Here is a 14,462-nt window from a genome sequence, read left to right as displayed (position 1 = left end):
GAAATTTGATTTTTCTGTAATTTCTTATAGTCTTTGTCTTCATCGTAAAGACTTTTTCTCTTCCACTATTTTATGGTTGAACTAATTCAATAATCATTTATCAAAAAAAATTTAAATAAAAAACTAAATTTTTTTCAAAAAATAAAATAAATTAAAAATCAAATTACGGATCCACCGAGTTACGACTCCACGATCCACCGGAAAAAGAGCCACCGGAGCAATATGTTTTTATTTATTTTTACATCATCAGATGCCATATCACATGACACATACCATATTTGGTGGTTCAACCCTTCTATTTTGCTTCTCGCCATCATTAAAAATAACCGGAATTTGTAAAAAAAAAAAACAATATGAAACAAATGATAAAAAGTTGTTACAATTTGGGAAAAATGTTTCCTTAGCTTTATTAATGAATCAAGAATTGTTTATATACAGACTCAGAGCTGATAACCGCTCTATACAGCTGTCATACAGCTGGCACAACTAACAGACTAGCTAAGCTAACAGACTAGCTAACAGACTTTAACAGAAAGCTAAACATCCTATTTAACTGTCAAACAATAAGAATAAATAGGACCTCTAATAGCCCCCCTCAAGCTGCATACAGGTTGTGAATGCCAAGCTTGGAAATTGCTTCCTGAAACACAGCAGTAGAAAGTGACTTGGTGAAAGGATCTGCAAGTTGATTGGTAGTAGAAACAGGCAAGAGATGAATGATTCCTTGTTGGATCTTCTCCCTGATCACATGACAGTCAATCTCGATGTGCTTGGTCCTTTCATGGAATACTGGGTTATGGGCAATATGAATGGCTGATTGATTATCACAGAATAATAGAGCAGGAGAAGTATGTGGAGCTTGTAAATCTCCAAGTAGGTATAGAAGCCATTGAAGCTCACAAGAAGTAGAAGCCATTGCTCTATATTCTGCTTCTGAAGAAGATCGAGAGATGGTTTGTTGTTTCTTTGAACGCCATGAAATCAAAGAAGTCCCCAGGAATATGCAGAAACCTGTGACTGATTTTCTGGAATCAACACAACTTGCCCAATCTGAATCACTGAAGGCCTTTAATTGTAGTGAACTAGATGCTGCATAAAACAAACCCTGACCAGGAGCTTGTTTAAGATACCTCAAAATTCTGTGAACACCAGCAAGATGATTCTCAGTTGGACAATCAAGAAACTGAGAAAGATGATGGACAGCATATTGAAGATCAGGTCTGGTGTTACAGAGATAGAGCAGTTTACCAATCAACTGTCTGTAAACATCATTGTTAAGAAGTAAAGGGCTATCTCCTTTGTAATACTTTGTTGTAGAAGAAAGAGGAGTAGGAGCAGGCTTGGAGGTGTTAAAACCAGTGTCAAACAAAAGATCAAGGGCATACTTTCGTTGAGAGAGGTTAATACCTGATTTTGAACGTGCAACTTCCAGTCCAAGGAAGAATTTTAAAGGGCCAAGATCTTTAATCTGAAAAGCAGTATGCAATGTGCTCTTAACCTCTGAAATTAATGTCAAATTGTCACTGGCCAAGATCACATCATCAACATAAACCAGAAGGGCTATAAAGGATTCATGATGTGTCTTTGTGAAAAGAGAAGGGTCAGCTGAAGCTTGATGAAACCCTTGACTGAGCAAGGAATGTGTTAATTTGGCATGCCACATCCTGCTTGCCTGTTTGAGCCCATACAATGATTTCTGAAGTTTACAGACTTGAGAAGATCCAGAAGGGAGAAAGCCAGGTGGTGGAGTCATATAGACTTCTTCATGAAGATCACCATGAAGGAAGGCATTATTAATGTCTAACTGGTGAAGATGCCAGTTTTTGATGGCTGCAACAGCTAGTAAGGTTCTGATAGTGCCCATTTTTGCAACAGGGGAGAAAGTATCCAAGTAATCAAGGCCATGTTCTTGAGTATACCCCTTTGCAACCAACCTAGCTTTGCACCTTTCAAGGGTGCCATCTGCCTTGTACTTAACTTTGTAGACCCACTTACAACCAATTGGCTTTTTACCAGTAGGTAATGCTGTCAGATCCCAGGTGTGGTTGTGTTCTAAAGCTGTAATTTCATTGGCCATAGCATCTCTCCAGCAGCCATGTTTAATGGCTTCATTGTAAGAACGAGGCTCAGTTATAGAACTAAGTTGAAGAGAGAAAGCTTTGTGTTTAGAAGATAAAGAGTTATAGGAAATAACCTTGTCCAAAGTATGTGGACTGGTAACCTGAGCAACAGTAGCAGAAGAAATAGGTTTGTAGATGTAGTCTTGTAATCTGGCTGGTTGAAGAATGGTTCTTTGAGATCTTCTCAATGCAGGAGGAGAAATAGAAGTAGGTGAGGATGAAAGAGGAGAAATGGAAGAGGGAGGAATTGATGGAACAGTATATTCATCATCATTTGTATCATAAGGAGCAGGAAAAACAATGTCTGCAGAATCAGGATTGATGGTTGCAGACAATTGTGGATAGGGGAATATGGTTTCAAAAAAGACTACATCTCTGGATATAAGGACTTTCTTAGAAGACAAGTCAAATAAAATATATCCCTTTGTTGCATCAGGAACCCCAATGAATATACACTTTCTTGCTCTGGGATCAAACTTAGTTCTTAACTCAGAGATTGTGGAAGCATAGCAGAGGCATCCAAATACTTTGAGTATAGAATAATCTGGAAGAGTTCCAAATAATTTGGCAAAGGGTGTGTCATTTTGTAGAACAGGAGATGGGATACGGTTGATGATGTAAGCTGCATAAGCTACACAAAAATTCCAAAATGAAGCTGGAACTGAAGCCTGAAACTTGAATGATCTAGCAACATTCAACAGATGTTGATGTTTTCTTTCAACCACACTGTTCTGCTGTGGTGTGTACACACAGCTAGTTTGATGTATTATTCCCTTTGACTTGTAGTAAACAGGCATGTCAAATTCAAGTGCATTATCAGTCCTAATGCACTTAATTACTGTTTTGAATTGTGTCTCAACATAAGCACAAAACTGTTGAATAATACCCCTTGTTTCTGCTTTAGACTTGAGGAAAAACACCCAAGTATATCTACTATGATCATCAATGACTGTTAAAAAATACTTATAACCATTCATTGAAGGAATTTTTGTTGGTCCCCACACATCCATATGAACCAAATCAAAAACTTTATTGCTGATAGAGTGACTTACAGGAAAAGGAAGCCTCTTGTGTTTTGCAAAATGACAAATATCACAATGACTGTGTACTGGAACAGCTATACTGGAATCAACAGCTTGTAGCAATTTTATTCTACCATTGGACAAATGTCCTAATCTATAATGCCATAAATCTGATTTGGCAATAGTAGAAGCACTCATAACAGCCCTGCAAGAAGACTTAGAAATATTGTTGCTACCACTTGGCATCTTAAGATGGTATAAACCATTTAGCTTTTCAGCTAATCCAATCATCCTCCAGGTCCTGATATCCTGGATAAAGCATGAGTTAGAGTACAATATCATGCATAACTGATTATACTGGGAAGTCAGTCTGCTAGCAGAGATTAGATTGAAGGAGAATCTGGGCACAAACAACACATTCTGTAGTGTAATAAAAGATGGGATTCTCACTGTCCCAACATGTGTAACTGAAACATTTTCACCATTTGGTAATTTGACATAGACTTCCTTTATAGGAGAATAAGAAGTGAAGAGAGAAAGAGAGCAAGCAATGTGGTCAGAAGCACCAGTATCAATAATCCAGTTTTGTTCACATGGCAATTGAGAACAAGAACTGAAGGAATAGGAAATACCTGAGACATTTGGTTCTGGCCTGAAATTGCTTGACAATGTGTTGATATGAGTAGTACTGTCATTATTCAAGGTATTCTGCTGTATAAGACTCAGTAACTTGGAATACTGTTCTGGAGTAAAGCTCATTGACATAGGTGAAGTGTTAGCAAAATTTGGTTGAAAGTTCTGGTAACTACTAGAGTCAACCATATTTGCCTGGTGAAAGTTTTGAGTGCCCTGCATATTTTGCATATTCTGCATATTCTGCATATTTTGTACGTTCTCATTACTCATAGGATAATTTCCTCTGATTCTTGGTGTATACCCTGGGGGATAACCATGCTTCTTGTAACATATATCAACAGTATGGTTATGAAAACCACAGAAGGTACAAGTTTTCTTTACTCCTTGATTATTAAAATTTCCTGGAACAAATCTTCTCTGCATGTTTGGATGTGGGGTAAAAGGCCTTCTGGGCCCAGAATAGCCAACAGCATTGGCATAAACTGAGTGGTTTTGATTTTCAAAGAATTGAGTATTATCATTCTGATCCTGCATTTCTTCAGCAGTGTTTGTTGATTGACTATAAAATACATTGGATTCTCTAGGTTCTGCATTTTTCATTCCCAGTTGTCTTTCTTCTTGCATTATCATAGCAAATACTCTGTTAATCTCAGGCAAAGGCTGCATCAACATTACCTGAGATCTAGCAGCACCAAAGTTGTCATTCAAGCCTCTTAAGAATCTGATTACATAGTCATTATTCTGAAAATTTCTACCAACATGAATCGCTTCACAATCATGTGGAGGATCACACAAACAAGTAGGTATGGTTCTGAGATTAGTCAACTCATCCCATAAGATTTTCAGATTAGTAAAATAATCTGTTACAGAGGAATCACCTTGTTTAAGAGCAAACACCTCTTCCTGCAATTCAGCTACTCTGTGTGCATCACCCTGAGAAAATCTTTCTTTAAGATCATTCCAAACATCGATGGCTTTGTCAAGCCACATAACACTGCTTCTAATAGGAACTGAAAGTGTCTGAGATATCCAAGACTGCACCATCACATTGCATCTATCCCAAACTGGATATAGTTCATCATCTTTATGTGGAGCTTTAATAGTTCCATCAATAAATTTGTCTTTATTCTTAGATCTCAATGCCATTCTCATCGATCTTGCCCAAGTATGATAATTCGAACCTTTCAATGGAGTAGTTACGAGTATTAGAGATGGATTCTCATTAGGATGTAAGTAATAGGGGCTGGAAGGTAAATCTTCTGGTTTATATGAATGACTCATGATGTTAATGTGTTGTTTGGTTACTGAGAAAATTTTCAAGAGAAGAGAAAGAAAAGTTGATGATTACGGTTGAAAAAGAAAACAAATGTGATATTCTTAATCGCAAGAAAGAGGAGAATCTGAATATGTAATTTGTTTATGTAAAGTATAATCAGAAGCGTGAAAAATGATCTGTTTGGTTAGTGAGAAACTGCCAAGAAAGTGAAAAGAAAATTTGAGCTGTGCTCTGAGCTTTGCTCTGATACCATGTTACAATTTGGGAAAAATGTTTCCTTAGCTTTATTAATGAATCAAGAATTGTTTATATACAGACTCAGAGCTGATAACCGCTCTATACAGCTGTCATACAGCTGGCACAACTAACAGACTAGCTAAGCTAACAGACTAGCTAACAGACTTTAACAGAAAGCTAAACATCCTATTTAACTGTCAAACAATAAGAATAAATAGGACCTCTAATAAAAGTTGGGCACTAAAAAGATATAAATTAAAGATTTGGTACCATTTTGATATAAGGTCCAAAGATTTGGTACCATTTATATCAATAACCCTTCAATTTCGTGATCAAGAAAAGAAAAAGAAGAAAAACAGAAATATTATAATTTAACCTACTTGAGAAATCAAAGCTTGCTTTAACCCTGTTAGTTCCATTTTTCCTTGATTAAAACAAGGCTCTTAGACGGGTCACTTTTTTGTTTCAGGGTCATGAGAAGCAATCCCACCGTTAATTTTCTCAGCAAGAATTCCACCCACCATTCCCCTGAAAGTTTAGCACCTTGAATAAAAGTCTAGGTTTTGGTAAATCAATGGTAAATAGCTTAACCCAAAATTCTGCTGCACCATACTCTTTCATCACTCAAATACAGCATTTTTCACGACTCAATTCATCGTGCAACAAAGCAAATGACGAGCGAATCAAATTTCAGCTACTGCGCGAGGGAGCATAATCTCATCAAATGCTTCTCGGCAAGAAAATATTTTTTGTTGGTGTGAGCTAAATGAAGGGATATGAAATTAGGGTTTGTAATTAGAGAATACCATAATTTGCACACACTTGTACATTGCCCTAGAGATTTGATCGGTATTCTCTTCAAGATTTCAAACGCTAGTTCTTCAAACAGATAACCTAACATTTTTCTTTTCTGTAATTGGGGAGTTCTGAGATTTTGTTGAACTTACGTCTAATTCTTCACACTTGTAAATTTTACGAATGCTAGGGTTTTGTAAACAAAAAATTGTACTGACAGTTTGAACTGAGATTTTACTATTATTAAAGCCTTTGTGCCCGTTCCGTTGCCAGGGTGGCCCAAAAGCCTAAAGCCGAACAGATAAATAAACTATATTTATATTATTTTTAATAAATTATTATTAATTATGTGTTAGTTGGATTGAGAGTGATATTTTTTTTGAGCAATTACAAATTTTAAATATTTTTTAATAGAGATAGATGTTAGCATTATTAGGTCTTAATTGTTAGATTTTTGCTAATTCAATCGGATAAACGGCTACAAAGCTTATAGTCAAACTTACGATCTTTTAAAGCAATTCCAATAGTATTCTTAGAACATATACATTGCATATAGTTTATTTTGTGCTATTTTTAGCATAAAATATAGCAAAATGCTAAATATAGTACGAATTTCAGAGCACATTATTATACTATAGGATAAACTTTTTATTTTGTATTCACTCTATTACGGATTAGTTCCTTATACAAATAAGTTTAAGGCACTGAAATATATGTTTCTTACTAAATTAGAGGATATTAAATTTTCTAGGTCATTAGGGTTACTTAAACTTACAAAATTTATATTTTTAGATTTAATTAGTCATAATTAGTAATGAGACTTATATATTTAAGTAAATTGAATTTATTACAAAAACATATGCAATTTTCTACTCAATTTTTTTATCTAATTACAGTAATTAGTATTTTCCCATAGAGAGCAACTTCAAGTAGTCATTTGTATCTTTTTTTATTTGACTCTCAGATTGTATCTCTTTCACAAATTAAATGTCAACATCAATTATAGAATCAATGCTCTAACCACCGAACCGGTGGCCGAACCAAATAGGCCGCTAATTCACGATTCGAGCAGTTGCACCTTCAAGGATTGGCCTTCTTCCATGTCAAGAACACACCATCATCTTTGCCATCAGTAATTGTTACGTAATGTAAGCAATTTAAAATATTTCGACTTAAAATAAAATAAAAATAAAAATATTAAATACCGTTTGAATACGGATTATTGAAAGTTTCTAACCAAAATAAAACATAGGATAGAATTTTAGTACCACTCCGAGTTTTCACCCAAATACTTAAAGATAAAATAAGCAACAGATGGTAACCTAATTTGCTGTAGAGGCAGGACAAAAATATTATAATAGATCTAAGGTAACAATATTACGAGAAATTCTTATATAGACTCGGTCTACCACGTTATCCGTAGACTAACCTATCACATTATGACACGTCATTAAAATGATGGCAATCTTATAAATTCGTTTTTTATTTATTTACACCTTTGAATAGTAATATTATAAGATTGCCATCATTTTAATGACGTGTCATAATGTGATATGTTTGGTCTACGGATGGCATGGTAGATCGAGACTACCTAAGAATTTCTCCAATATTATCCCAAGCAATTTAAGTCCAAATAGAAATATATTCTTCATGATAATGGAATTTTCTTCAAAGACAATACCTACAGCCTACAAAGTTCACCAAGCTGGGCATAACCAGTTGTATTTTTGGCCATGGTGGCCAGCTATGTAGCACAGACACAAACACCCGTGACAGTATTATTTTAATGTTTCCTAGGTTAAAATGGAGTTTTGTGTCCTAAACTCCAACTATCCGACAAGTTTTTGAAATGGAAAGCGTTTAATAAAGTGTAGGTGCTATCTAGATGAAGAATGCTAATGTGTAAGATTTTGTTTCATTGATAAGGAACACAGTATGTGTACAGGAGGGGCGGAACCAGGACTCCAAATCAGGAGGGTCGGAATTTTGCATTCGGCTTTATAAAATTTAAACAACGTAAAATATGGTGTAAATGCGGCAACAACGACATGTAGGGGCGGTTAAGAATGAACAAACCGCCCCCTAGAACTATTAGGGGCGGTTGTTGGGGCGGTTCTACAAGAAAAACTGTCAAGTTTTCTATTTTTTTAAATTTTTTTCCCGTTAAGATGGGTCGTCCGACCCTCCTCGACCCCTGGATCCACCCCTGTGTGTATATACAGTTTACTGCATTGTGCTAAATTGATTACATTGGGCACGTTGCTGGTCAAGTACTTATTTATGTTATAATAGATGATGAAATGCCAAACTTTTCTCCCAACAGCTTCATAAGGGGATTTGTTTGAGTGCAGCTCTGGACAGACCAAGCATATCATGAACCAACTATCTCAAATTTAGAGTTATATACATAAATATAATTCATGAAAAGAACAGCTTCCTTCAATTTCAAGATCAAGGGGAAGCAAAAACAAAACAGAAATATGTAAAGTTAAATCTAATTGAGCAGTGTATTTTTAGAATAGAATGATCAGATTCAGACTTACTCTTCTATGCTTTGCTTTAAAGCTACTTTTTGTTGTTTTTTTCCTTTAGTAAAACAAGGCTCTCCGTGTAAGGATGCGCCGAGTAATAATATCCATGGACTCCCAGTCGTGCCACCCTTTGTGTCTCAGTGTCATAAGAAGCTAACTCACCATCACGTTTTTCAACAAGAATTCTACCATTTCCTTGAAAGATTAGCACCCACTTGAAGACTCCGTGGTTTCCCAAATCTATGGTAAATTGTTTACTCCAAGACTCTGGTGCACCATAATCTTTCATCACCCAAATACAACATTTTGCATTATAATGAGTAGAGGGACTCCATTCATACTGCACCACAGCTAATGATTGGCCGTACACTTTTAAAATAAGATGAGGCTTCGAAATTTCAGTTAGGACATCAGGAAGCATCAAATCATCAAATGTTTCGGTACTCAAATCTAGCGATGCTACGGCTAACTTTTTGTAATGGTGTATTCCACAATATTTATATGCAATCCAATGAACAACGCCATTCAAATAAGCACGAGTTACAAATGCATAACCATCATACTTTTGATTCTTGCCCATTATTGTCCTCCAAGAATTGGAGCTAAGTTCAAAAATCTCAGCAAATGGTAGAGAAGCCATACCTTTGCTGTCAACTAAAATCCTCACCACTTTATAATCACGCTTCTTGCTATCAAACCCGAATCCAACAACGACATCACTCTTATAATTATGCTCCCATGAAGATGTTGTAATAAATTCTCCGACTGCCGGGTTCCATAAAATCAGGTGCTTACGTGGGTTATCAGTTAAACATACCAACCCATTGCATGAACCGACAAACTCAAAATTAGATACGGGAGATGAGGAATTAGAGTTGATGTGAAAAGAAACTAAATCCGATTCCTTAAGCTCACAAACTGAACCATTATCATTCACCAAAACAAATTGTCGTATCCGATGAGAGGTCTTCATGATAAGTGACGAGGTTTCGTTGGCTTCAGTGGTGTGAGCTAAGTGAAGAGAAATAAAATTAGGGTTTGTGATTAGAGAATACCATGATTTGCAAACCCTTTTAAATTTCAATAGAGATTTGACAGGCAATCTCTTCAAGATTTCAGCCACAAGTTCTTCTGAGAGATAATTTGACATTGTTCAATTATCTATGAATTATGCGAACTACACAGGAAGTGAATACGCTCTGGTTAGGTTTAGGTCAGATGGGTTTGTTGAAGTATTTTCTTTTCACCAAATTATATGGTCTTCTATTCTATTTGTACTTTCTTAATACCAAAATTAAAAGGAATGAACTTTTTTTTGACACATATATCAATTATAATTATATTTTTACAAAATCAATGGCTTTATACATTTATTTATTTTTTACTTTATATTCCTAAATTTAAATTTTTTTTAAGTTTCTTACTATATTTACTTTTTATAACTATTTTTTTCTAAAATAATTGAATTAATGTTTTTCAAAAAAAAATGAAATATTAAATTTAAAAAAAAAGTAACTGTGAACTCATAAAATCTTAAGAAATACCTTCATTTCCTTGATATGATTTAAATGATTTTATGACGAAGAAATACCTCGTCAGTTGGCATTGCTTCACCTTAAGTCTTATTCAGGATCCTAATGAACAAAAAGTTAAATGATTGATTATGTTCCATCAGGAATGAGAAATATTTTACCTTAATTTCCTCAACATGATATATATGAATTGAAAATGCCAACGAGAATTTAGAAATATTTTACCTTCATTTCCTCAACATGATTTATATGAATTGATTTTTTTTTTTTATAAATTAGAACTTAGTGTAAAAGTTTAGTGCCATTTGGAGTTTTAGCCCAATTACGTAAGATAAAGTAAGCAACAGATTGTAAACTGATTTGCTGCAGAAGCAGGAACAAGATATTGACACAATCAGCAATAGTTTGACACAATTGTTATAAGTCATTAATTTTCTTCTTCTTGCGGATGTTCCATAAGTCGGTGCTTGTTTACAACCATTTATAAGAATATCTGCAGGCTTGTCTTGTGCTTGTTTACAACCATTTATAAGAATTGATCAGTTTCTTTATGTCAAAACATAAATTCTGCAAGCATTGCACTCCTTCCAAGTCAAGAACAACACCATCATCACCATCGTCGTTACAGCCATCTTTTAGTGTTTCGATACTATTAGTTCTTCTGAATTATCATGTTGAGATAAAGAATGATGAAGAAAACTGACCATAGAACTTGTAAGATCTTGTTTCACTGCTAAGAAACAGAGTGCGTGTACGTAGAATTTACAAAATCAAGTTTGTACGTTATAAACACTGTGATATGTATGCATTACATTTGACATTTTTCATTTCAACATCCAAACAGAAAAAACTTTCACCCTACAACCATAATTATGACCACTGATCAATTTTTCATGATAAATGTAGCAAGTGATTAGCCACACGCAGTTATTCAACTATATATTTTGCGGTTATTCAACTATACTACTTTTAAAGAATGATTACCGACGTTCAGTTTGTTGGGTTACCAAAATATAACAAATAGAACGCTGGTACAGAGAGGACTAATTCTTTATTTCTTTAAATTGCTCACTGTGTTCTACATAAGCCAATGGACAACACCATTCAAGTAATTATGAGAAGCACAGCAATTAACGACAAATTCTTTATATTTGAAAACAATAGACCTCCATGAAATTGATCTAAAGCCATAAATTTGGACAAAAAAGTGGTATCAATTTTAGAATCATAAGAACTCTAATCACTTTGCATTAGCTAAACAGACGACCATAGACACGGAGACCAAGCCTTAACATGAACCAACAATCTCAAATGTTCAGCTACATAAACACAGAGACCAAGCCTTAACATGAACCAACAATCTCAAATGTTCAGCTACATAAACACAGAGACCAAGCCTTAACATGAACCAACAATCTCAGATGTTCAGCTACATAAATACATAAAATTCATCAAAAGAGCAATTAGAATAGCGGTTTCAGCTTGTTTTAATTTCATGATAAAGAAAATCAAAATATAACAAAAATATATGAAGTTAAACCTACTTGAGCAGTGTATATTTAGAGTAGATTGTTCAGGTTCAATCTTACTCTTCTGCTTGCTCCTTTAACCTTCTACTAGGTTCTTTCTGTTTCTTTTTCCGTCGAGTAAAATAAGGCTCTCCGCGTAATTAGAATGCACTACGAAATTATATCCATGGACTCCAAGAGTGGTGACCCTTTCTGTCTCAGGGTCAAAAGAAGCTACCTCACCGTAACGCTCTTGAATAAGAATTTCACCATTCCGTTGAAAGTTTAGCACCTTGAAGAAATTTCCATAATTTTCTACATCAAGGTTAAATAGTTTCGTCCAGGATAGTGGCACACCATACTTTTTCATCACCCAAATACTACATTTTACACAATAATAACCAGGCCAATCCTCATAGTATATTAAAGCTAATGACTGGCGGCACACTGTTAAAGTAACAAGCTTAGTGTCCATTAAGTCAGCTAGCGCCTCAGGGAGCCTCAACTCTTCAAATGCTTCGTTGCTCAAATCAAATAACGCTATTGTAATTTCCCAGACATTATATTTTAATGCAAACCAATGTGCAGCACCATTCAAATAAGTACAGGAGCCCGAATTACAAATAGAATAATCTAAATTCTTGACAAGAATAGTCTTCCAAGCATTGGAGGAAAGTTCAAAAATCTCAACAAGTGGTTGACCATCACCTAAATCATTAGAAATCTTCACGATTTTGTAGGCATTGTTCTTGCTATCAAACCCAAATCCAATAATGGCAAATTGGTCGCAATACCCCTTCAAAGAAATTGTAATAAACTCTCGGATTGCCGGGTTCCATAAAATAAGGCGATTATTAATTTCATCAGACAAACAAACCAAACCATTACACGAACCAACAATCTCAAAATAGGAATTACACATGTAAAAAGAGCTTAACTCGAGTTTCTCAAACTCGCTAAACGAATCAATATCACTATGCAGCACAAATTCCTGTTTCCTATAATATGCATAGCTTTCTGAAGGATAATAAGATGAAATGTAGGATTTGTTGGCATGAGTAGTGTGAGCTAAGTGAAGGGAAATAAAATTAGGGTTTGTGATTAGAGAATACCATGATTTGCAAACACTTGTAAATTTCAACAGAGATTTGACAGGTAGTCTCTTCAAGATTTCAACCACGAGTTCTTCAGAGAAATAATCTGACATTGTTCTTCTCTGTTATCTTCCTTCTCTGGAAGTGAAAATGCTCTGAATAAACAACACTCTGGAGTTCTTGTTTGTTAAAATGTTTGAACTTAAGGGAAAGTACAGAAACGACCTTAATATCTTCCTCGAATTTCAAATTGGCACCCGATGATTTTTAATTATCAATTATGACCCTCATATTGTGAAATATGAATTTTGGATGAAAAAAATATAGGTTTAATTTCTTAAAAAACACCCACCTTGTACTTTTTCTTTGTTTATACTCTGATCTTATAAAAACACCATTTGTACCCAAATTTAGATTTTTATGTTTCATCCCTACCCAAAAGTATTAAATTATACTTTTTTTTTATTTGAAAAAGAGTTTAAAAGATACTTTTTTCTATTTTTAAAAATACAAATAAATCCTTAAACTTAAAATATAATCAAATACATCCAAATAATTAATTAACTTTTTTAATTTAATAAAATAATAAAAAAATTATTATTATTTTTAATTTTTTTGTCGGAAATATTTTTTAAAAAAATTAAAAAAAAATATTATTTTTAATCAGCCTACCAGGTGATAATGGAGCACCAATGGTGGTGTTGAGATGGGAAGGCCCTCAGCGTATCCGGTTGTTTCTTTGGTTGGTTTTCCAGAATCGTCTCTTGACAAATTCTGAAAGAGCCCACAAGCATATTGCTATGAGCTCCAGGTGTAGTCGATGTAAGCAGCACACTGAGGGTATTCTGCATGTTTTTCAAGATTGTATTTTCTCCAAGCAAGTTTGGTACTTTGTGTTCAATTGGAGGGGGATTCTTCAAAATGCCTTTGTCTAATTGGCTTTCTTGCAACTGATCTCAAAAAGAGGAGGATGATATTCTTGCTTTGGTATAACAATCTGGAAATTATGGAGTTTGCGGAACTCTCATGTCTTTAACCAAGGTACAACTACGGGATGGCGGATTGCAGGAGAGATTCACGATGTTAACCGTAACAAGCAGCTGGGGCAATCATTTTAACAGAGATAAGTACTCCAGAAGTATTTCGTGGTGGTTGATATTGGCATATGTACGATAATGGAGGCAACTGTGGGCGTCGTATCAAGGTCTCCTTATAGCCAAGAAGCTTAACATCCTTCAGCTCCGTTTCCAAGTGGACACTTTGGGCGTACTCCAACTCGTATCTAGTCAGACGAACATCCCGAGTAGATTTTCTAATTTGGTGTGGGCTATCCAACAAATCCTTTCAGAAAGTAATAGTTTCAATTGCTGACATATACAGAGAAGCCAACTTTTCTGCTTCCTCCTGGCGTTCATGAGCTTGAAGTGGCCCCTGTTGGAATTCGAAAATGGCTACATCATGACCTTTGTGGTGTGAGCTATGAGAGGGCTGTGAGTTACTAGTTTTCAGATCTGCTCTGTAATAAAAAAAAAATTATTAAGCCACATCAAATAATAAAGTTTTAATTTCTAATGCAATGGAAATATAAATATATGTTAAATAGAGTTTAAAATTTATATGTTTAAGAACATTAGAGGTTACAGAATTTTGATCTAATTTCAAAAAAGAGGTTACAGAATTTTGATCTAATTAATTTCAAAAAGGCTATTTA

At 34.8% G+C, this 14,462-nt stretch overlaps 2 protein-coding genes across 2 annotated transcripts; both read right to left on the bottom strand.

Moving 5' to 3' along the window:
* Positions 1-8,593: 8,593 nt before the first annotated feature.
* On the bottom strand, positions 8,594-9,836 carry LOC126661444 (F-box/kelch-repeat protein At3g06240-like). The gene has a single exon (XM_050355298.2). It carries the CDS (start codon positions 9,765-9,767, stop codon positions 8,652-8,654), a length of 1,116 nt encoding a protein of 371 aa, XP_050211255.1. The 5' UTR covers positions 9,768-9,836; the 3' UTR covers positions 8,594-8,651.
* Positions 9,837-11,547: 1,711 nt separating this feature from the next.
* LOC126660850 (F-box/kelch-repeat protein At3g23880-like) lies at positions 11,548-13,024 on the bottom strand. Its single transcript, XM_050354542.2, has one exon. The coding sequence runs from the start codon at positions 12,862-12,864 to the stop codon at positions 11,755-11,757; it is 1,110 nt and encodes a 369-aa protein (XP_050210499.1). The 5' UTR covers positions 12,865-13,024; the 3' UTR covers positions 11,548-11,754.
* Positions 13,025-14,462: the final 1,438 nt, after the last annotated feature.

The sequence above is a fragment of the Mercurialis annua genome, linkage group LG8 (genome assembly GCF_937616625.2).
Source record: "Mercurialis annua linkage group LG8, ddMerAnnu1.2, whole genome shotgun sequence".
Lineage (NCBI taxonomy): Eukaryota > Viridiplantae > Streptophyta > Magnoliopsida > Malpighiales > Euphorbiaceae > Mercurialis > Mercurialis annua.
The sequence above is the reverse complement of the archived record's forward strand: the minus strand, read 5'-3'. Positions and strand labels throughout refer to the sequence as shown.

Bases quoted from the DNA above. Each gene is read 5' to 3' on its own strand.
- LOC126660850 (XM_050354542.2), bottom strand. From the start codon at position 12,864: ATGTCAGATTATTTCTCTGAAGAACTCGTGGTTGAAATCTTGAAGAGA.
- LOC126661444 (XM_050355298.2), bottom strand. From the start codon at position 9,767: ATGTCAAATTATCTCTCAGAAGAACTTGTGGCTGAAATCTTGAAGAGA.